The sequence below is a fragment of the Camelus dromedarius genome, chromosome Y (genome assembly GCF_036321535.1).
Source record: "Camelus dromedarius isolate mCamDro1 chromosome Y, mCamDro1.pat, whole genome shotgun sequence".
In the NCBI taxonomy this organism is placed as follows: domain Eukaryota; kingdom Metazoa; phylum Chordata; class Mammalia; order Artiodactyla; family Camelidae; genus Camelus; species Camelus dromedarius.
The window spans coordinates 16,401,326-16,426,482 of NC_087473.1; the positions used below are offsets into that span (position 1 = coordinate 16,401,326).

Sequence of the window (25,157 nt, forward strand, 5' to 3'; positions counted from 1 at the left end):
CTTGGGTGTTCTTGTGTTTAAAAACTTTTATTTCCTGGTTGAATTGCTCATATGATAAACACTGACAGGTACATCCCACAGACACAAAACATCTTTGGGTTCCTGGATCAGCAAAGAGAGTACCTGGGTCGTGAGACCACAACGTTTGAGAACCACGGAACTCTACAATTCCGCTGTTCCCTTTTGGGTGCATGTGCATGCATGTGTGCCCTTGGAGACGAAGGCATCTCTCAAGCAGAAATTTGGGGGAAAAAAAAATGAAGAACGAAACCAGCTTGCCAACAGTAGGAGGGGAGCCAAGCTATCAACGGACTTCAGCTCCGGCCGAGCTATTGTTTTTGTCTCCAGTTTCCCATTTCCTCTTGGTTCTGCTGGCGGCTGAATTTAAATGAGATTTGCAGCCATTACGGTGGCCTGCCACCAAACTAATGAAAACAATTCATCAGCGTGCCTCACTCAGGACTCTTCAGATTGGCAATAACACTTAACAAGAAACCATCGGCCATGTCATACGACGTTGCATCTAAATTTGAGAGAAAGACGGATTTAGAACTCGCTCCATGATGACGTGCTGGGAAATTGGGCCCTTACCAGGGCGGGAAGCAGCTGCCTTTCTCACTGCTGCAGCCAAGACCTGCCGAGTGGGGTCAGGCGGGAAGCTGTGGGGTGAAATGTGGGTGGTTACAAGGGGCATCGGTCCAGCTGCCCTTCGGCGAGCTGACAGTGGGCACAGACAAGACAGAACTCATCAGCGGGATCCTGGAGCAGTAAGTCTCAAAGGCCACACATCCCATCGCACCTCTGACTTTGTTTCCCACTGGGATAATGGGGTGGACGGAGCAGATTTTTACGTCAGCAGACCCACCAGTAAGTCCCATAACTGGGCATGGATAACAGGTCCAGCAGGCAAAACCAGAACGCCCTCGCCTGCAAACTGTGAAGGAGACGATCGCAAGTGCCCGTGAGTCACAGTACCTGTCTTCAGGCAGCGGCGACCCGGCAAGCTTGAGCACCGTCGGAAATATGTCCATGTTGCTTGTTGGCTCATCGATCTCCAGCCCAGCCTGGATCACCCCTGGCCAGCGGAGGACGCCTGGGACCCGGATACCTCCTTCCCAGTTGTTCGCTTTCCCCCCTAAAACAAACACCGAAGGAGAAGCATGAAGCAAATGTGCACGTCTTTCCAGTACTCACTTCAGTGCACTCTTCAGTGCCCAACGTCAGGCAGCCCACTTGGAAGAACGAAGTGCTTTAAAGACATGGAGTCCATGAAAATTTCACATTATCTGTTGTGGTGAAAAAAAAAGATACATAAATACACGGCATGGTCACTGCAGGCATGACACATGGCCGGCACTGCCTGGTGGGCACAAGTCACGCCTTTGTACTCAGGGAGACACAAATCTCGCAGCAACAAAGACTTATCAACAATGACACTGGAGTCAGGGAGTCCCAATTCTATTCTACCTCTTTTTTTTTTTTTTTAAACCAGCGGTGGCAGACAAAAGAATGGTGCCCTCAATTGTCCACGTCCAAATCCCTGGTACCTTATATGACAAAAGGAGAGATTATTCTGGATTATGTGAGTGGGTCGAATATAACCACGAGGGGCCTTCTTAGGGAAAGAGGGAGGCGGGAGAGATGGCGTCAGAGCAGCTGGGGCCGTAGTCAGAGAGGGAGACTGGAAGATGCTGCGTCACTGGCTTTGAAGATGGAGAGCGCTGACCCACGCCAGTGGACGCAGGTGGCCTCTCACCACTGGAAAAGCCCAGGAAACAGGCGTTCCCCCAGAGCCTCCATAAAGGAACACAGTTCTGCCGACACCCTGATTTTAGCCCAGGTGGACCCATTTTGGACATCTGACCTTCACATCTGTAAGGACACCAGTCTGTGTTATTTTGAGCCACCAAATGGGTGGTGATTTGTTATCGCAGCCCTAGGAAGTGAAAGCACCAGCTGGGCACACGGAACAACCATCCTGCGTCTCGCAGTCCAGACACGTTAGATGCAAGTCCGACATGGGGTTATGATCCCCGGGGCCTGAAAGGCAGGAGAGCACACACGATGACCGTTGTCACCACCGCTGTGATTCTATAGCTGTTCCAGTCGGGAAAACCAGCTTCGTACGCATAAGGCGATTCCAAATTAACTGAACGGAGAAGGAAACGGGTACTGGGAGGGGCCGGGAGGGGTGAGCTGGGAGAGGGCCACGATGTCAACAGAAGCTGCTCCCCAGGGCCTCCCCCCCGCGGACCCTGCAAAACACAGACAGCAGCCCAGCAGCCTCGTGCTCAGGGAGGTCGGGGCTGGGTCCCTCAAGCCGGGAGCGCACGCGTGGACGGGGAACCGGACGTGCCGCTTCCCCAGGAGTATTTCCCCAGGACTTTACACCTAGCTGAGCACAGAGCTGGACCCCAGAGGAATCGTAACCTTGGGAAGTTAGGCTGGGGAGGAATGGAGCGGGTTCAAGTTCAGCTCCTCGCAAACACCTTCCCAACACACAACTGGCATGGAAAATTAAGTAGTCAAATAAAGTTGGAAGAGAATGCAGATTCAGAGCAGGGAGACAGTGCCTGGACATGACTGATGCATGGTTCATACACGGACATAAATTCCACTTAAACTTAAAAAATGAAATGATGGAGACCTAGGTTTGAGGGATTTTGAAAAGCAAACCTTCATTTCTTAACGCTAGTTTCCAGTGAACTGCGGACTGAACGCTGACGACTGTGGACTCAATTCCTTATACGGGCAAGATCTTTCCGCTGCCGGCACCCGTTATGTTTTACATGCACAGTTAGGGAAAACTCACATGTGAATTCTTTACCAGTTTGCAATTTCTATGGTGGCCGGCCTCCTAGGAAAGTTAAAACTCTTCCTCGTCATCTTTTCAGTGAGACCTTAAGGTAATTACCTGACCAATACTGTTATTCCTGCTTCGTGGGTTTCACACCGAAGAAATGAGAAGTTTGCATCACTTGGCAGAGTTTATTCAAGCTGTCACTAGCGGAGCAGTTGCAGAAGGCGCCTCAACGTGTGAGTTAGTGTCTGATTAACCTTCCAGCAGATCAAGCTCACAGCACCCTCACTTTAAATTTAACGGCAACAAAAACAAACCAACAAACAAAAAGTGGTTTCTACCGAACAAAAAAGGGCGAGTTGAACTAGTGGCTAGTCTGTACACTGATCGCCCCCCTGGTTAAAATAAAACAGAACAAAATAAATGGGAAGATGGACCAAAATGCTAAGATTAACGGAAAAGCATCCTTGAACAGTCTACCCTTCCAGATGCAATGTGGCCTTGCGGATTGGGTCCTGAAACTGCAAAAGGGCATTCGTGGCGGAAAATTCGTCTTTTGGTTGACAACGATGGACTAAGCTTCATTTCCTGACAAATGTACGAGGGTTCTGCAGAAAGTTAACACTGGGGGAAGCTGGGGGAAGGCAGTGTTTTTAGAACAACAGTGATTAAAAAAAAATGACAGGCATCTGCAGAATAGATAAACAAGATTATACCGCATAGCACAGGGAAATACATACGAGATCTTGTGGGAGCTCACGGTGAAAAACACGGTGACAATGAATATACATGTATGTTCATGTACAACTGAAAAACTGTGCTCTACACTGGAATTTGACACAACATTGTAAACTGACTACAACTCAATAAAAAGAGTTAAAAAAATAAAGTGATTATTAATATGATTGAAAATATATATATATATATATATATTTAAAAACTTTTAAGAGATGCGTGCACACACTGCCTACGGGAAAAGGCATTTGACGGCGCAGGATTCCACATTTCCAAGTATATGTTGATGAGTAACAATCTTTGCTGGTCAGATGGCGAGGCTCTGAGTCTTCTCCGTCCTGCTGCATTGCCATGGAAAAGGATACACACAAAATGTACGTGTCTTTAAAAGTCCAGCACGCTGCTCTCCCAGGAACTGCTGGGAGATGTCATGTCATTATCATGAAGTTCACAGGAATCAAAGACTGAGCCCCGCGCACCTGATGTGCTCACCCGACATTCGCCAAGCAGTGGCTTACTAGAATCAGGAATCGTGACGGAGTTCACCGTGTTCCGGGAATCACCCAAGCTCGCGACAGATATTAACTCATCATTACTCTGCAAAGTAAGTAAGTACCCCATTTCACAGTTGGGAAAACTGTGGCCAAGACTGCACAGCAAGTAAGCGATGGTATCAGAATCTGTGCCGCTGAGAAACTCTACTCCTAGCCTAGCAAATTACGAGATTCTGCTGTTATTCTCAGAATCCCAAAGGGAAGGCTTTCAACTCATCACCAATGAGTATTATGTTGGCTATGGGTTTGTCGTAAGTGCCTTTCATTACGTGGAGATAAGTTCCCTCTATATGCACTTTGGTAACAGGCTTTATCATAAATGGGTGTTGAATTTTATCTAATGCTTTTCCCACATCTGTCGAGATGATCGTGTGACTTCTGTCCTTTCTTTTGTGGATGTGGTGTATCCCGTTGATTGATTTGCGTATGTTGAACCATCCTTGTGTCCCTGGGATGAATCCAACTTGATCATTGTGTATGACCTTTTTTTTTTAAAATGTGTTGTTGGAGTTTGTTTGCTAATATTTTGTTGACTAGAATCCCAAAGGGAGCTCAAAGATATGCCAACAAGCTTCTTCTTGCCCGACAGAAGCTCCAAGTCTCAAAGGAGAGCTCAGACACACCCACAGAGAACTGACTGGGGGCCGACAGAAAGCACAGGGCACTCCTCTTCCCGCAGAACACCTGCCCTAAATCAACAGACTCTGAGTTGGTTTGTGAAGGAGAATAAGGTTAGCAGAGGAGGAGGTGAGACTGCAGGGCAGATACAAGAAAAACAGGTAAAGGATTCTGGATTCTTTCTTTCCAAAAACGTATGAGCAGAGAAAAGAGCACGGTCTAAATTTAAAGTTTGGTCGCATAATTGTCAAATTCATGCTTTTAACATCCTGGTGGCACTCGGCCATGATGGGAAGTCACGGAGGGAGGATGGCTGAGTTACTCAATCTCTGCAGGCAAGAGAGAATTCAGAGACAATTCTGCCATTTACGTGGAGGCTCTTGTTGGGAACAGCTGTCTGCAAGCCAGCCTTCTATTCTTGCCCCGACAAACGCTGCGACCCAGCGGGTCAAATGCCTTTGAATGGCAAGAGCACATGCTCCTCATTTTTCTCCTTGATTTGGGCACAGACGTTTACGACACAGTCTGTCTGTCTTTTTCCCTCCTCTTGGGCCTCTCCCCGCCCAGGTAACGCTGACTCCCTGGATGGATGGGAGCCACAAACAGGCACGTGACAAGTGCAACTCACACCAAACACTTTCTCACCCAAGATGCTGTGGTTCCCACTCTCCTCGACGTATTCATTCCAGTCTAAAAACCCACCCGTTCTAGACAGGAGAGCTGACGACACTGTCCAGGTTCTGTCAAACTAGCATCCACCTGTGATCGGGGACAAAAATAAAGAACAGCGATCTGCTCACGTCAGGGTCCAAGGAGAGGCAAACACAGAAAGGACACCCTTCAAGTAACTGACATGGTAGGAAAAGTTAATGGGGACTATTTGGTTTGTGAGGTTTTTTTTTTTGGGGGGGGGGTAATTAGGTCAATTTATTTAGCATGGAGGTCCGGGGATTCAACCCAGGACCTCGTGCATGCTAAGCACACGCTGTGCCACTGAGCTAGACCCTCCCCCAAGGGTGACGATTTAAGTCACATACCAAACGGCTAACTAATCTGAGTCAGGGGCTGGCATACGTTTCCCCCGAAGACCCAGGGAGCAGCTTTTGTGGGTTGTTTTCCCAGCTCCTCAGTAGAAGAGACTGAAAGCTTTCTTTGGGAAGGTCTTCAAGTTCCAACCATTATGCTCCCCAATTCCCCAGCACCTCCTGTCACTGCTCCTTCGTAGAGAAGAGGCTGTCCCGCCTCCTTTCAAACATCAAGCTTCCTTGTAAGTTTTAGATCTCATTTCCTACCATCTTCTTAGAAACCTGACATTCTCAATGATCCCTTGTCTCTTAACTCCGTTGAAGTTGACTTGGGAGAATGAAATACACTCCGATCTCCCCCAATACAAAGTTCCCCTTTCACAGCCACCCTTTCTGCGTAGACACATTTCTGAGAAGAATCTGAGATCCTGCCCACCTTCCACTTCCTCTTCCACCGTCTCGTCCCTGACCCTCACTGTCACTGAAAAAACACGCCTTACCATCACGTGTGTAATACATGCCGTGCCCTGTGGGGTCTACAGCTTCCTCGACTGCTGAGCAGCAGTCATTTCTCCGAACCGTGCTCTTCCCTGACTCTTCCCTCCCTAGTGTCCTCACTTCCCCAGTCACACTCTCCACGTCTGCTTCGTTGCATCACCATCTTCCATCCCGACTTTTCTGTTCGTCTTGGTCCCTGACTCTCTTCTTACACCAAATGATCGCATACGCCTCCCCGCATGCCAACCAAAAACAAGTCTCTGCCTGGGCGTCCTCATTCCTACAAGGGAACCTCCACGTACCCAGTGACACCAGCCAGAAACAGGAGAGCCAGCTTTGAGGCCTTCTTTTCCCTGAAACCCAGGATCCAATCAATCGCCAGTACGCAAAGGATTTACCGCCCATACCCAATGGATTCACCATGCTCTTCCACCTGCAATCTTCATGAGGTTAAACAATACATCCTTCAAACCGAAACTCAAGTGTTTTTTCGTTTACGGTTTAAGTCAAAAATTATTTCCTAAAACATGTCGGGTTATGGGGATACACACGTGAGTAGAACACATCTACCGTCATGGTTCTTGTCGTGTCTCGGGTAACAGCCACACCCTGCACTTACGAAGGGCACTTAGAAAACAACCTGCGTGTGCTGGCTTTTTAATCATGACAGTCCTCTACGGTGTTCCTAGAATAACAATCCATTCCTTTCCTTATACTGGATTTTGTTGAGAATGTTCGTGTCTAAATGTAACTACTATGCACATGGCCACACACACACACACACACACACACACACACACACACACACACACACACACACACACACACATTCACTGTACTGTACACATTAGTGTGGACGTAGGCTACTGCCTCAGCCACACATCCAACATCCTTTGCTCACACCTTCATCTCTAGCAACAATGAGCGGCGTTTTGCTACCCACAAGCCCCTCACTCCTGCCTAGAATGAACTTCCCACATCTCCTTCTCCCAGCCAGCACCTCCCAACAACAGCCTGCAGAAAGGCCAGCCTCTGCTGCCAAGCTTTCTCAGTTCCCAGGTTGCATGAGCTATCTGCAACCGTCCCTTGTCAGAGCTCCCTTACCAGTTTGCCATTCTGAAATCTCCTCCTTACACCTCCATCTCAAAAAGGAATACAAGCTGCTGGCGGTCAGGGACCCCGGGTCAATTGTCTTTAGCACCTAGAAACTAGCCCGGTGCCTGCCATACCATACAGACTCAACACATGCATGCTTGTCGGTTGAATTTAACTGAATGAGTCAACAGCTAAGTTGAGGATGACACGTGAGCTTCTTTCAAAGGTGAGAAGGCTGCAGGATGCCTCCCGGCACGTAAACACTGATACTGGTGAGACCGGCCAGGTTTTGCCCATTCTTGGGGAGCCGGTGAAAACGTTTGCTAAAATCTGAAGAATGACCCTGAATGTCGCCAGCTTCTAATAAACTACCAGAGCCTTTTGCTTTTATTTATTTGTTTTTTACAATGAAGGTATCCACTGCTCTGAAAGCTGTGTGACTGCACGAGGGAAAGAGACGCCCAACTCAGTGGCTGTAAGCGGTGGCTCCTCAGTGAAACGGACTCCAGCCACTCAGCTGCTTTGGAGTCTGCACTCTGATGAGAAACCCCAGAAGCTGCGGTGCCCCCAATGCTGATATCAGGGAGTTCTGAAAGCACGCCTCTGTGCGTGGAGAAAGTCTATGTTCTTAAACACTCGGGAAAATACGATTCTCAGCTTCCATCCCCACCGACCAGTGCTTCTGCAGACGCTGTCTATAGAGTTAACGTAGCCAGTCCATTGACATTTATTACCTGCTTTAGGCAGAATAAAAGGGAGGAAGGGGTTGAGTGGGGAGCCTCCTGCTGGGTGACCTTTCAGAGTTGGGCGTTTCCAGGAAGGGTCGGCACTGGGTATGGGTGTTACCAGCTCTCAAGTGCTCTTTGAGGCCACGGGTTTCGATGAGATCACACAGGGTGCGTGTGCAGAGAAAGAAAGGAGGGGGCGCAGAACAGGGCCCCAGAGGCCTCCAACTTTGAGAGGTAGATCCAAGAAGGATGAGGCACCAATGAAGTCAGGAAGGAGCATCCGTGAGTTCACTGGCACCCATCTCTCTGTACGGAGGGCCCCAGGTGCTTAACCCTGACTGGGACATCCTGTGAAGCTGGGGCGGGGCCAGTGGCTCCTTCCCCAGGAGAACCGCAATCGGGGGAGGGTACAGCTCAGTGCTAGAGTGCCTGCTTAGCATGCATGAGATCCTGGGTTCAACCCCCAGTACCTCCATTAAAAACAAGTAAAGAGATAAATAAGCCTAATTACCTCCCCGCTCCAAAAAATAAAAATTAAAGGAAGAGAGAACCACCATCTGCAAGACTACAGTCTTGAGTTCCTATCCAACTGCCCTGCCCTGACACAGGTAAGGGAGCAGACTGAAGGCCCTTCACAAGGGCACCCACTCCCCTGACCTCAGGAGACCCAACACCTGCCCACGGACAGGTGTGCACTTACACCAACTCAGAGCCACCATCTATGTTTCCTGGGGATGGTTCAGGATCGCAAGGAAATTGTAACTCCTCTGTTCATCTCAAACTGTGGTTCCTATCCCACGTTCCAGAGCAGTCATGCGGACATTTTCAGTATTTCAAAGCCAAGTTGAAAATTCTACATTTAACAGCTCTGAGAAGGTCACAGGCTACTCAGTGTAAAAGGCACGTGGGATTTTTGGGTTTGCTTGTTTATCTCACTCTCGATGAAAAGCCTAATTAAGTCAGTACGCGAACACTGTCAGGTGACCCAGAAGCTCCAAAGGAAACAATGATTCCTCAATTCTCAAATGAGAAGATGGGCTGTTACTTGGTAAACTCATTTTTTTTTTTTTCAGGTTGACACAATTATTCACAACATATGGACGGGAGAAGGAAATTGATTTTAGAAGCTTCTCAGAAGTAAGTAGTTCAGAAAGTATTGTATGACGGACATCATCAAGATTGCTAAAGTGTTAACTAATGTTATATTCAAAACACACATTGGACCCTGCGTCTATTCACAATTCCCTTTCATACTACAGCTTGTGACAAAGGGAAAATTTACCCATATTGAAATCTAAACAGGACAGTTATGCTGCAAACACATTTCCTTCAAAAATTGAGAGAAACGAAAAGTAGCATCACTATTTCCTAAACCCCCAAGTATTATATTATTATTATTTTTTCAAATGCAGACTGCAGCAGAACTTAACGTTCCTACGATTAAAAGGAATCACCTATTGAACTCTGTGAAGTGACTTAGTCACAGGCACTCTATCAAGGTGGCTCACACACAGATTTCATTAGCGAAACAGACCTGCCTGGGGAATACAGTGGAATCGCTGAGCTCAAAGCATACAGATCTTTTTGTGTGGTTTTGATCAAGAGTGGAAATCATTACTGTTACGTGCGAGTGCTCAGCTTTAGAAAACAAGGTGCGTTGACATTCAGAAGTCTTTTTGTTTGTTTGTTTGAGTGGGAGGTAATTAGGTTTATTTTATTTATTTGTTTTATTTTAACAGAGGGACTGGGGATTGAACCCAGAGCCTCGTGTATGCTAAGCATGCACTCTACCACTGAGCTAGACCCTCCCTGCCCGACATTTAGAAGTCTTTGGTCATTTCCCGTAGCTAGATGGAAACCACGTCTGTTTTTTTTTTTTTTCTTTGAGCATCATACTGTAACCATGTTTCACTGTGAACTTGATTTCAACTAAATTTGACAAAGGGATAATGTTTGCAACAGAGTGGCGGCTGAGATATTAATACAGTGTCATGCACTGACGCTATTCCTAGCACTCAAGCAAAGCATTTCCAGCACACCCAATGCGTCTGTTACAAATACCAGGGAGCCGCTATGAGCATGCTTTTCAGATTGTGTAAGAACCCCAGTTCCCAGCCATCACTCAGACCTCTGACGCTCCCTTTCTGATCCAACCTCACCATCCACTTAATGTCTCCGAAGAGCCAACTATCAAAGCGAAAGGCTGATGCCAACCCCTCCTCTTGCTCGTGAGGTTTTCCTCAGATTTATCAGCTGGTGGTCATCTGGTCATCTGTCCCTGAACTGAGGCTCCATCGCACTGTATCTGTAACTTTCTTAAATAACGTATTACTTGCTAAAACCACTTTTATCACTGTGATTTATGTACACGTCTCACCTGCAGCCACTAAGCTACTTCGGAAACTAACAGACCTTCGTCGGGAGAATGAATGGTCGGGGGAACCGATGCATGAAATGCAGTCTGCAACTCCATCTCGAGAGATGCTATCATCTATAAAATAACATAAAAACAACTCTACACACAGGCCATAACCTCGTGGAAATACGACAAAAGCACATAGTCTTCATGTACAGGAATACAAGTTTTCATTCCTCAGTCATCAAAAATAAGACTAGCTCAGAGAGCAGGTTAGTCCTGTTCCAATTAAACACCCCTGTTCATTCATGTCACCCGTGCTGAGTATTGGTCGTGTATCCTGCACTGGCGAGCTACCGATGACAACGGAAGGAAGGGGTATGAGCGTCTAGTGAGGGTGTCCAGACAGCACTGAATTGGAATCCTTTTGACCTGCATTCCAAGTAACCAAAAGCATAAGGAAAGCTCCCTGCCCCCAGGCACTCAGAATTAAAAAGAATTTAAAACACTCAGATGTGCACATGAGGATGTAAACAGAAGCGTAAGGTTTCATAAGCTACATGTCGCCCCTGGGATGGGTAACAGATCACCCTTTCCCTGCTCCTTTGGCTAAGGCCCGGTATGACCCAGCCTTACTCCACTGCTGGCAGTGTGCAGGGTACGTCACCTGCTTCTCTTCATTCCCAGCACGACTGAGGAGGGTAAGTGGTTGGGAGGGTGGAAGGAGCTAGAAGAACAACAAGAGAGCGAGCACACACTGGCCAACTCCTTCCAAGCCTTGCCCTCTTTGAAAACATTTCCTGGGCACCACTGGCCGACTGAGGCTCTTTTCTTGCTGTATGCACCACTAGTATCTTGTGCCAAGAAATGTCAAATCTAATGGGTCTCCTTCGGCTTCCTGCCACCAACTGCTTACCCAGCCACACAACCCCCTATCCAACAAACCAGCAAACCATCACCCAACAACCCACCCAACCAAGCAACCAGGCACCCATGCACCCAACCATCCATCCAACCAATCACCAAATCACCCACTCACCCAACCAGCCACCCACCCAACCAACCAACCAGCCACCCACCCACCCATCCACTCAACCAACTACTCACCCAACCAATCACCCAACCAACCACCTACCTACCCAACCCAGTGACCATGAGCTCCTTCAGGGAAGACACTCCATTTCATATTTATTTTTGCCTCTAGCCCAGTATCAGGTACACAGCTCAATCAGTATTTTATAAACTAATGGAGGAAAACATTCCACCATTATCCTTTCACAACTTTGTAGGTAAACTCTGATTTCCTGAGTCCATGGTAATCTGTGAAACGTCCGTATGAGAGAATAACCAAGGAGCTATAAAGCACTTTATCTCTTTACAGTAGCAAAATTCAATGGTCACGTGCTTTCCTACGTCTTACATGTGTTCTTGCTTTATCAGGCAGCCCCCACTGTCTGGGACACCACGCTTCACCTCTTTGCATGGTCACTTCCACTCATCGTCCTCCAACCAACCCACATCCACTGCAGATCTGGGTGGGTGTCTTAACCCTTAGCACCGATGTGCCCTCTGAGATATCTCACCTAAGTCTTTGTGAATTGGGTCACATTTACTATAGTTAGATATGTATGTCTGGTATTCGCCGACTCTGTCCTATACAAGCAGCTTGGGGTCAGTAGCTGGGTCTTACCTGATATCCCCAGTGACAGGCCTGATCCATTTTGGCAGTGGCTTAGTTAATGCTGTGTCAGGAATCAAGCATCAGCCCAAGGTGCTACAGCAGACTGGGGTGGGCAGAATCATGACCTCCCAAAGCTGTCCACGTCCTCAGCCCCCAGGTGACTGTAAATATGTCACCTTCCATGGCAAAGGGGACTGTGCAGATATGATTAAGTGAAGGGTCGAGAAATGGGACCATTACTGCAGACGATCTGGGTGAGCCCAATATAATCACAAGGGTCCCTGGAATTGCAGGCAAGAGGGTCCGAGCAAGTGAAAGAGATGAGATTACGGGAGCAGAGGCCAGAGAGAGAGAGAGAGAGAGAGAGAGTACGGTCTGAAGGCACTGCATTGTCAACTTTAGAAATGGGAGAAAAGGGCTCTGAGCCGAGGAATGGAGGTGGCCTCCAGACGCTTGAAGAGGCAAGGAAAGAGACTCTCCCCTAGAGCCTCCAGAAGGACGCAGCCCTGCCGTCACCTTGATTTTGGACAAGTGAGGCCCGTTTCAAACTTCTGACCTCTAGAACTACAAGTTAATACTCCTGTGTTGCTTTAGGCCAGGACATTTGCGTTCATTTGTTACGGTGGCCGCAGGGAATGGTTACATGGAGGGTGGACGGGGTCTTGCTTCAATCAGCTACATGGTATGGAGCTGCATGTACATTTGGGGGACAACGCCCTAAACTCTAATGTCTTGACACAGGATGTGTGCTCTTAAGTTCTGTGGGGACCATTCCAGAAATGGCCACATTGGCCATCTGACGTTTCAGTGCGCGTGACCCAACAAAGTCCTACATGTTTCAAGTTGCAGAAGAATAACCCCATGCCTCCGAGATCCAGGAAAAGGTGACCATGGGGTGAGCTGGGGGTGGGGTGGGCAGAGCTGAGCCCCATGGGCATTTCCCACCTGGACAGACTTCTCACCTTTATAGATTCCATTACTGCCTCCGTGAACTTCTCCTCTGATGCTCATCTCCTCTACGTGTGCTCCTTGGTCCGAGGAGAAGTAGACGAAGGTGTTATTAGCCAGTTTCAGCTCATCCAGAACATCCAAGATCTGCCCTGAAGGGGAGAAAGTATTCAATTTGAAAACAGTGCAGTCTTCACAAAAGAAAGGGAGGTTGTTTGCCCTCATTGACTTGTCCATTAATTTCTTCTGGTGAGGAGGGGACAGTCTTGCACGCTGAGCTCTCCCGTGCTGCTCCTGACAGGGGGTGCAGCCTAAAGAGGAGGACCAAGGGTGCCAGGCCTCTTGCATCAAGAAGACGCAGTCATTGAATAAAGTATCGTCGCTAAGTATTATCTGAACCTCTAGGCATGCTGGGGTGATTCTGTAGAGAGATTGAATAAAGGATTCTAACAGAACCAGGCTTGCCGATCATGAGTCCTTGGAAAAAGATTCTGGGTTGCAGCTGCTGTCCATGGTCCTGAAGTTATAAAGCTGTCTACTGGTTTTCCTTACTGACCGGGAGAAAACCCGACCCAGCAGTGTTCTTCTCCCACGAACAAATATCCCTATAAACATTTTATGATGAATGAACGATCTGTTTTAATATTTACCATAGACACCCATATCTAAAACTGCCCATCACGAGTATTGATACTCCTCATGCTTTCCTCTTCCTTGTCCTCACCTTCTCCACCCACCTTGTCCTCACCTTCTCCACCCACCTTGTCCTCCCCCTGCACCCACCCCGTACACCCACATTGTGTACGAACCCCCACTTCACAACCCTTCAAAACAACGATTCCAGCCACAACAATGAGAACAACGCCTCTCATCTGTCAAACACTCTCTACGTGCGAAGGACTTTATTCCGCGTTCTCCTGTTTAGGCGACACTGACCCTCACAAGTAAGGAGTATTGGCTCCATTTTACAGGTGACAGCCACAGTGCTCCCAGACGGTACATGACCCGCTCACAGCCACACAGTTAGGAAGTGGGAGACCCAGGAAAAAAGAATTAAATCTGATTCCAAATCCCACAGTCTCAAACCTCACGTAGTTAAGTGGATGAAGTCATTGAGAATCACACAGGAATGAAAAAGACATTCAGGAGAGAAATCAGATTTACCTCCTGGAAGACCCACGGATAGCCGCTGCCTTCTTCAAATTAACCCAGGAAGAAGGGATGTGAGTTAAGCAAGATGACTTCGTTCACTGTTAAATGTGGATCAGGGGCACAAGGGAGTTCACTGCACTTTTCTATTTCTATTTATGCCTAAAATTTTCCATAAGGAAAAAAACCACCACCAACCACAGAAGCCAGGTGAAGACTGAATCACGGGCCAAAACGTTATCTCTGATTAGGAAGCTACTATCATCCTCTCTCAAATCAGAAGGCAATGATGTCCAAACTAGAAGAAAAAAATGTATAATTTACACAGAGATCTATGTACTCATATGCTGCTCCTTTAACTCAGTCAGTTCATGCGCACAGTCATAGTGTGAGGTATTAAAGGGTCTGACTTTGTTTTTTTTTAATTGAATTATAGTTGACTTACAATGCAGTGTTAATTTCTGGTGTACAGCACAGCGATTCAGTATCCATATGTATACATTTTTTCCGTATCTTTTTCATTATAGGTTATTACAAGATATTGAATATAGTTCCCTGTGCTGTACAGTATAATCTTGTTGTTCATCTATTTTATGTATAGTAGTTTGTATCTGCCAATTCAAACTCCTAATTTATCCCTCCCCCATCATTTCCCGTTTGGTAACCATATGTTTGTTTTCTATGTCTGTGAATCTGTTCCTGTTGTGTAAATAAACTCATTTACATCACATTTTAGATTCCACATATAAGTAATATCATGTGATATCTGTCTTTGACTTACTTCACTTAGTATGATAATCTCTAAGTCCTTCCATGTTGCAGCAAATGGCATTATTTCATTCTTTTTTTAATGGCTGAGTAGTATTCCACTGTACATACATTCACCACATCTTCTTTATCCCACTTATCTGTTGATGGACATTTAGGTTGTTTCCCTGACTTTGCCTTTTGATGTTGGACTACTAAGAGCTTTTAATCCTCACCTCTGCCTTTTCCACTTGTCCCCAGTAAGCTAATATGAAAGCTTGGGGGTTGGTTCCCTCCTTCAGTGTCTGTGGGAGGTGCTAACTACGCCAGTTCCTGCCTCCATGCAGGAACCCACATCCAAGATCCAGCTCCCACCCACCATGAAAGCTGACTCTGTCTCTTTTCCATCTCTCTCAAGCTATCTTCGGACCATTTTAGGAGCTGCCCTGTTCCTCCCAGAAAGCCTCACTCTGTGAGTTACAACCCTTTCCATAGCCTCTTGGCGTGGCTGTGGCATAACTAGTTTAGATGTGGGACCCACACTGCGGGTGGGGTCCATCTCGTCACTGTAGGATAACCACAACAACTGGACTTCTACAAGGACACCAGGTACCCTCTGCAGCAGAAACAGTAACTGCACATGGGGACACCTGGCAGGTAGGTCATATGCCAGTGAAGGCAGGCCCTCCACCCCGGGGTTGCACCCTCACCGCCATGGTCCAGAAAAGGCATAGAAGTCTGCAGGGTCAACCCTCCACGGAGGTGGCAGAGATGATTTCCGACGCAGAAGCAAGACCCAAGTCAAGTCATTTGTTCCCAGACATATTTTTTGCTATTTGATTGCAAATGCCACAGGCCAGAGTACGTTCAATCTTTCTCAGTTTTTTTTTTTAACTCATATGACAAACTCCTAGAAGCCACGCCATATACATAAATGTCATACTCAGGACCGAGGAATGAGACACACAGGGCCACTTTAGAGCGTTGTCTCCCACGATAAATCATCGTCGGGCAGACATTTATTGCCGTGTTATTCGGTCCAGCTAGGCAAACCACCTGTGCACTCGGGCTTGGGGTAATTTGACTCTGACACTAATTTCAGGTTTATCACTTTGAAAATGGTAATTAGTTTAGTGAGTTGACAAAGGGAGAGGCAATAACCACTAACACCCCCACTTACACTTTGAAGGGAAAATGCCCCTTTTGGTGCGTATAACAATTTCTAAGTAGAATAACACGGATTAGGCAGACAGCAGAGGATTGAAGATCTTACTTCCTTGTAATTGGTCTTTTGCAAATGGGCATACAACCATGCACCTCTATTGCAAATGAAATTCACCTTTCATATATACAGAAGTGTTTCAGTACACAGAAGTGCTGAAGAAATGTCTTTTTTTTTTAAATTGAGGTATAGTCAGTCACAATGTGCCAATTTCTGGTGTACAGCACAATGTCCCAGTCATGCCTTTTTTAAAACATGTGGCTTCCATGATAACTCCTGTGGACATAAAGGTCTGTACACAAATATTTATGGCAGGTTTATTTATAATTGGCAAAACCTTGGCAGTAACCGGGGTGTCCTTCAGTAGGTGAGTGGATAAACTAACTGTGGTCTATCCAGAGAATGCAATATTATTCAGTGATACAGAGAAATGAGGCATCAAGCCGTGAAAGGATATGCAGGAACCTTTAAATGCATATCATTAAGTAAAAGGACTCACCCTGAGAAGGCTACACACTGCATGATTGAACTCTGTGACACTCTGGAAAAGGCAAAACCATGCAGACTGTAAACAAACAAACAAACAAACAAACAAACAAAAAAAAACCCAACGGTGGTTGCCAAGGGTAGGATTTTTAGGGCAGTGAAAATATTGTGTATGATATTGCAATCATGATACATTTGCCCAAGTGCATAGAAGGCACAATTCAAATAGTGAACTCTGATGTAAACTATGCATTTTAACTGATAATAATGTATCAGTGTTGGGTCTTTAATAGCAACAAATGTCCAGCCCTAACACAAAGGGAATGTAGGCAAACTCTCTGTACTTTCTACTCTCTTTTTCTGTAAACTTAAAAGTGCTAAAAAAAATTGTCTACTAATTTTTTAAAAAATGCCTTTCAAAGACACTGTTGGCTTGTACACTTCCTCATCCACGCAGTCAACACGTGTTTGTGAGAAGCCTCCCGCCCGCGGGCTACAGACTGGGGCACGTGGGGTGTCAGGGACAGTGTTTGCTCCCAAAGCCACCTGGGCACCCTTGTCTTTTCCCAAGCCACCTCCATCTCCTGGTTGCAGTTTCCCCTCCAGGCTGTTCTCATCTCCAGACGAACCTTCACCTGCATTCACTACCCACGTTCCTTCTACTAAAATGCATAAGGCATCCTTCCCCATCGTAACACTACCTCCCTAGGGATTCCTCCAAATTCCTAGATTTCAAATGACCACAATGGTTTATTTGCCCCCATCCATTTTTCTGATTCACTGCCAAGACTGGCAACTTGTATCATTTTCATCAGAAGCACCTTATACCCCCGGGCGGAGCTTCATAGAAGAGAATTTAGACGAGGCCACTATGCAGGTACACGTGGTGGAAAAGTTGGCTCCATCTGTGAATAAAGTGTCAGATTTCTGATTTTTTATTCATTCTTTCTCTCTCAAGGGATACAGTCTGGAATCCCATACCGTTTGGATCTCATGCCGGAGTCTCACTCGGAAAGCTCATGAACCATCCCATTTTTCATGAGATTGATCCCATAAAAGCCTAACGTATTTCTCTCCTAAAAATTCTGCCCAGAAACCTCCTGTGGCAACAAATACTGCTGTATTTATTCTTGCTTTCAGATCAACACATGGCACGTCAGGGGTCCGCCAGTATTATCTTTCAGTAAGGTTCTCAAGGTATAATGATACCAATTTATACAGGATGATAGTTTTGAATTACCAGGGCCGGGCTGCAGGATAGCTGATAAATGAAATGTTTTATTTCCAGAGCTTTCTCATACGGTTCCTGAGATGAGACAAATGCAGAAAGCAAGCCATTTCAAGGGCACTTTGTTATTTAACCGGCGACAACGAGGGCGAGTGTGATGGGAAACAAACGAGGGCTAGCTGGCCAGTGTTCCGTCGTCCTCACAGAGAAAACGTGCAGATGTGAAAATCGGGGTCCTACGTCCTTCAGGTCTGAATGTGGGTTGCAGAGGAGGCCTGGGTTCTGGGGAGTTTGTTCACTCCATTGATTCAGGTCCCAAGCAAGTACTGAGACAGCATTTGGGGTCAGCACTGGGACGTGCCACGCGGGAGGGAGCAGGGTTTCGGACGCACAGGTAGGACCTCGGTCTTGCATGAGGTGTGATCACGTAGCATTAAATGCTCAGGCTGTGGCTCTTGGGTCCTGAGAGAAGGAGACCTGGTTTGAGTCCTGGGTGGCTGGCTTGCTCACTGAGGTCCTTCGTGTCTAAGTCGCAGATGAGAATGTAGAGCAGCAGAGAGTTGCCACGAGAAAATCAGGGAGGAGAAATGCGCTCAGAACTCTGAGCGCAGGACTGTGAGTGTTCAGTGCAGCCAAGCTCTTCAAAGGATGTAAAAAATCAGCTTGCCTTTTAGAAAGAAGACTTGCTATTTCAACAGATTTGACTTTTCTCTTTTCTTCTACAATGTAGGTCGGCTCAGACAAAATATGGAAGCAAAATGCTGTGACGTGCCTACCCCTTGGGATGCGTCAAGCTCATGAGGAAAAAAAAATCTTCTGAAGCAGCCACCCACCATGAGCCATTAAGAGAGAATTCCACCTACTCAACGTAATTCTGGGGAACACAGGAAATCCTAAAAAGCTCCTCTGAAACTATTTTTAGTAAGTCCTTCCTGTGATCAACAGGGGAACGACGGGATGGAAATATTTTAAGGATTTTAAGGTAAAGGAGAGCGCCCATTTGCAGCACGAGGTGGTAGCGCCGACTGTCCACGGGGCACGGAAAACGCCAGGCGCTGCTCCGGGAAGCAAGCATCACTCTATGATTCGATGCTGTCCTGCGTCGGTTGCCGACTGGCATATAGAAATTCCGCTGTCACTGGCCCTAGAAGGGCAATTCCTTGTCAGCTTACGGGGGGTTAGAAGCAAAACCGCCACGCCACATATCAGGACGTGTGGTTAACGCACACACAGATTTAATGTCTCTGGTTGGGAGCAATGCCCCTGGCGTGCAGGTAAACTCAACCCTGTACTTCCTCCCAAAATAAACGTTTGAGATTTCCAAAACTGCAGTCCTGATCTTCTCCATTACAAGGAGCTCAAGGTTATCCCCCAGATGGGACATTTGAAAGCATATGAGTAATCTACAGTATAAAGTCAAGTTGAAAACCTTGTACCTAAAAGGAAAAACAAAAAACAAAAAACAAGACACGGCCGAAAATAATAAAAGTCCTAGGATTGAATTATTTATCTGCATTCCATGAGCTGGTCAAGATATAAAAATGATGTGCTGGTGTCTGCGGTGTGTGTTGGGCACACAGCTGGTGGCGTTTGACACAGTTTTCATTTGTTATTTGATTCCAGGATATTTTTAAACAGAAGCAAGCAAAATACTGTAATAGTGAATAGAAGATGGGGTATTTTAGAAATAGACTCATGGACACAGAAAACAAATTGTGCTTACCAGAGGGGGAGGTGGAAAGAGGAACAGATTAGGGGTTTGGGATTAATAGATACAAACTACTATATATACATGTATATATATACACACACACACACACACATATACATATATACATATATAAAATAGATTTTTAAAATGTAGAATGGATCCTGCATGCAAAAGAAATTTTGCAAGCCAGTAGAAGGTGGTTCTAGCATACTATTGTATAAGTAAGCATGTTTGTATACTTCTTGGATAAAAATATGAATTGATAACTTATGTAGCTAGTCTGATTAAATAAATAGGAAACCAAAACTAATAAAAAAATAAATAAAATAGATAAACAGCAAGGGCCTACTATATAGCACAGGGAACTATATTCAATTCCTTGTAATGAGCTGTAATGGAAAAGAATCTGAAAAAAATACATATAAGTAAAAAAAAAAAAAAAAGACTTGGCGTTTTGTGTTAACTCTATTTGGCTGCAACACAACTGTTGCATGAGGTACAGTTTGGGACCCATTTACTCAGATGCCCCCCCAAGACACAGGGTCCAAGGAGGCACCGAAAATGAAACTCCTGCAGGATGGTTTCAGGAACGGAGGGAGGGGGAGCAAGCGGGTGCTTACAAGCAACTTAACATGTAATTTTTAAACATGGTACCTAAACACAATAAACAGATCATTAGGGTGATCAGGGTAAGTAAGAAACAGGAAACAGCAAGATGGAAATGTTGCCGGAGTATGGACGCCCTTTCCTTCCCTTTGCTTCCCTTCCCTGTTGGGTTTGCTCCCATCTGAGTCCACACCGTTTCCAGGAAGTCCACCTGATTTTGTGTTGTACTTGGTTGGATGATGATGTTCTGATCTCCTCCACCAAGCCTATCTCCACCCTCACCCCAGCCATAATGTGTGATTTATCCCGCTGCACCGGCGTCTGCTCGCACCATCTGGGATACCTTCACGGCTCTGCTCAGCTATCTTCTCGGACTGACAATATCTTGTGTGTGTGTGTGTGTGTGTGTGTGTGTGTTTTCTTTTCTCCCCCTAGGGTGTTACCTTGGCTGGAAATAATTTAAATAACTCCAACCAGTTCTCATTCTCACCCAGCACACCGGTGCTCTCCCGCGAACAGAGAAGGACAGTGTCACTGACCATACAGTGTGTCTAGGGGAACACTTGAAGTCAGTGTGCCTGCGAGTCCGAGGAAGGGTCTGTGGTCAGGGCTTCCCCAGGGTTACCACGATCACAGTGGGCTGGCTGACCCGAGCAGCGGGCCATCAGACCGGCAGGAAGTCTTTGTAAAGGGCAGCGCTCAGAGTGAACACGCAGTCTCTTGATCTGGCCACGCCACTGTATTCGCCAGACCTGACTGTCTTGTGGAAAAGAAAGCTTGCAGATTCCGGGGCAGCCGTTTCCTGTCTGGAGTGGCCACTGGTGTAACTTGCTCTGTGACGGAGTATGGCGTTGCCTGCACGCCCCCGGGGCAATTCCTCTGATTGAAGCCAGTGCTGGAAACAGACCTGCCAGAGCTTCTCCAGCAGTGGGAGAGATGGCCATACGCTTCCCACCCGAGCTGGGCTGTGAGCAGAGAAGGTCTCGAGGCCACGGACAACGATCAAGGTAATTAACCCCTTCAGAACACTCTCATTTATGATGCTCCACCACATCGTCCATACTCCTTATTTCAGGACTAGATTTTTTTTTTTTTTTCATTGGACATTCTACCATCTCTAAAGCTGAAGATACAAAATGGAAAATTACGCTTCCCTTTGGAGACACCTTGTACAAGAATCACGGGTTCCACTCACACACGACGCTCAAATTAAAACCCAGACACGCTGACTAACACCGCACACCAAGCTTCTCTCTCATGCTTGGCTCTGAATCCAGGTGGCCTAACTCTGGGATGATGTGTTAACTTCACGGGGGAGAGCTCAGGCTCTGAGATACAGGTCAGCTTTTCCCCCAAGAACCTAAATACCAAGGCTGTGGGCAGATGGGCTGTTCCAAAAACTGGGAAGTCCAAAGGGGACATCTCAAACACACACGGAAATACTGCTAATAATATAAAAACCCATGAGACACTGCAAATCTGTGTCTTCTGTTCCATCACAGACTTTTTTTCCCATTTATGATTTTTCTGCTCAAAATAATGGGGGCATATGCGCATTGTAAGCAAAGACGCTTTGCCCACCTGTGAAAGGGATAATAATAATAATAATAATAATAATAATAAAATGGCAGCTAGCACTTATCAGTCCCTGCATTCCAGGCACCGTGCTGACTACTCTAAATACGTAACTTCATTTGAACTGATTGGTTAATTCAGCTAATTCGAGCAGGTGCAGCACACCTCTGCAGGGGGATTTTGTTTTTCCTTTTTCAGTTTTATCATGTAGACTTATTATAGTTTGACTGCACATACACATTATACACTGCAAGGGGATTGCTGCATGTGGCTTCTAGACAGACCCTAATTGGGTCATGACTCAAAGGCAACAGGTATTCGTGTACTCCTGACCCTGAATTTGGACCTCCTCCTTCAAATATATACACTGGTTCTCAGTGGAATATTATTTGAGCATTGCTTTAACCCCATCTCTCGAATCCTAACGTATCTTTTCTTTCTGGGCCTGGAAACGTTTAACTAGCAAATTGAATGTGCTCATTAGAAGGGGTTGAAGGTGGAGGGACTATTACCCAAAACCCCCCTGTGATTCCCCCATCTGCATCCTCCAGTTCCCTGCATCCACTGTTCAGTTCTGAACAAAGACACCTTCAATATGTGCGGCAAAGTCGGGGACACAGGAGTGGACAGAAATCTAGCTGGAAGGAATAACACACATATCAAAGGCTTTTAAATTTTAGCTGCTGTTAGCCAATAATTGTCTACTACTACTGTGGTGATGGTCTTTATTGCTATGTTACTATAAATCTTGTTAATAATGTTTGAATTAATAGGGCAGCTTGATTCCATGATAATTTACAGTATTATCTTCTTTTTTTTTAATTGAAGTAGAGTCACTTTACAATGTTGTGTCAATTTCTCATGTATAGCATGATAGCTCAGTCATGCATATACACACATATATTCATTTTCATTTTCTTTTTCATTGTAGGTTACTACAAGATATTGAATACAGTTCCCTGTGCTACACAGTATGAACTTATTGTTTACCTATTTTATATATAGTAGTTTGTATCTGCAAATCTCAAGCAGTATTATCTTCTTTATGGAAATTATTTACGAAAGAGTTTAGAGTTTACAGCCCCGCGAATGGACCTAGAGATGATCATAGTCAGTAAAATGTCAGACAGAGAAAGAGAAATATCATATGATATCACTAATAGGTAGAATCTAAAAAAAATGATACAAATGAACCTATTTACAAAGTAGAAATAGACCCACAGACAGAAGACAAATTTATGGTGACCAAAGGGGAAAGGGCTGGGGGAGGGATAAATTAGGAGTCTGGGATTAACAAATATACACTACTATATATAAAATAGATAAACAACAAGGACCTACTGTACAGCACAGGGAGCTATATTCAATATCTTATAATTACCTATAATGAAAGAATCTGAAAAAGAATTCAGTATATATATCTGAATCACTTTTCTATACACCTGAAACTAACACAACATTGTAAATCAATGATACTTCCATAAAAGAAACTATTCATTTTAAATTGAGACGTAAATTCAAGGTAAAAAAAAAAAAAAAAAAAAACCACTTCAGACCCAAGACCATGAAATTAAGCTTTGGGCTTTGCAAAAATGGTAATGTGGTTACAGAGTTTATAAAACTCAGAGGTTAATGATTTATAAGATTAATTAATTTAGGGAATGAAAATCAATATTCTACATGATGAATTTCCAACTAAATCTTACGGCCAAATTTTGGGTCGAGAGAATTGCACTGGTCCTGCTCCAGTGTCCTCCCCACCCATCTTAACTTTGTAGTGTCTGCATTTCTGGGCTGAGGCTGCAAAAACCTCTTCACTATTATGTGACATATACAGATTTCCTGGGAACTCCCACAGAAAGGGGGGAGAACTAGAAAACATAAATATGTATATTTTTCCCCTTTATTCTAGCTGCCCTATCATCGGATTTTCTGATACCTTGATTTACCTTCAGCCTTCCAGATGTGCGCACCTAACGCGCAGAGATAAAATCAAGTATAGGTTATGGAGAAAAAAAGTTGCACTTTGGAAGACAGAGACTCAATGTGACAAGCAAAGCATTTAACACGCATGCAGTTGAGAGCAGAGCCCAGGACTGACCATGGCGTGCGTCGGGTGTGTGGACTTGCTGGACAAATGGATGGGGCAGGGGTCATGGAGGAACAGAGCAGAAAAGAACTTCAACACTGCCACCCATACAAGCTTGAGGAAGCGGGACAATTAAACGGCTCTAATCTTTAGGTCCTCTGTGGCCCTAACTTGCCTTTGTCTTAACCACATTTTCTTGGCAATGGCTCTGGGTTAGGAACTCCACCTCTTTACTCTCAAAAAAGTCCTGAATAAAGAAGCCTGATTAATGTGTATGAGGGACTCATGGCCAGCAAGCAAGAGTGGTTCAACTCTGAGACTCCAGGACGCAGCCCAAGGGCGGAGATGTCTGATCCTGCAGTGCAGACGGCAACGGAGGGCCAACAGGGTTGGCGGAGCTGATCTCCACGGTTTAAGTAGCCAACAATCTGGAAGTCTTTCTTCTCCCTCCTCAAACAACGGCAAGCCCTACACCCTCTCCCACGGTTGCTTTCAGAGCAGAATGAGAAACCAACGCCAGACAGCAGACCTGACCCTGACCAGTGACCCCCACCTCCAGTCCACCTAGGCCTGCCTAGTTTCAAAGGAAGAAGAGCCATCCTTTGGAGGAAGAGACACTTCACGTGGGACTCTGGAGCAGAGCTGCGAGCAAAGGGATTGAAAGCTTTCTCCCATGAGAATAAAGAAGACTTGCAGGCAGAACAAGGTCGTGCGATACAGAGCTGTGGCCGAAAGCCAGTGGAGGCCGCGTGCAGAGCCACGATTCGCCAAGGGGCTTCCTGGCTTGTGGGCAGACAAGGGGTGCGCATGTGTAGGGCACGACCTGGAGTTCTGTGCAGGCAGGTGCAGGCACACACACCTGCAGGGGTGTGTGGACTCCACCCTGGGGTGTCATCAGTGCTCACCACACCTGTGGATGTCCTCAGTCTATTTCTCCTGCCCTGGCCAACGTGCCCTTTCTTGTAACCCCAGCTGAAGGGACGGCTCCCTCTGTGGCCATGATGTCTGAGCAAGCCTCACCCCTGTTCAGAAGAGCCGCTCTCTACAGAAGCTTCCCCGTGGTGGGATGACCTCTCTGGAAGTTTTCCGAGGACAAGGTGGCAGAGAACGGAAACATCTACCCTACTGGCAATTATGGTAATTGTGCTTCTATTTCAGCATAAACCACAGCGCCCTTTCTGTCCTCTCCGCCTGCCTCGGCTTAACGGCAAAGCTGCGCTAGGCAAAACCCAAACGTCAAGTTGTACAGATAGAGTGAGAAGTCAGTCTTCAAAGCTTCAAAGATTGTCCGAGAAGCTTATTTCTT

The 25,157-nt window shown here is 46.1% G+C and overlaps 1 protein-coding gene across 2 annotated transcripts in view; it reads right to left on the reverse strand.

Moving 5' to 3' along the window:
• LOC135320322 (steryl-sulfatase-like) overlaps nucleotides 1–25,157 on the reverse strand; it is a 137,899-nt gene that overhangs the window by 21,162 nt on the left and 91,580 nt on the right. For both annotated transcript variants that reach the window (XM_064483427.1, XM_064483426.1), the window contains exons 8-9: nucleotides 13,053–13,190; nucleotides 976–1,135 (exon numbers count right to left, since the gene is read on the reverse strand). In XM_064483427.1, the coding sequence (XP_064339497.1) occupies nucleotides 976–1,135; nucleotides 13,053–13,190 (298 nt within the window). The remainder of the gene's footprint in view (nucleotides 1–975; nucleotides 1,136–13,052; nucleotides 13,191–25,157) is intronic.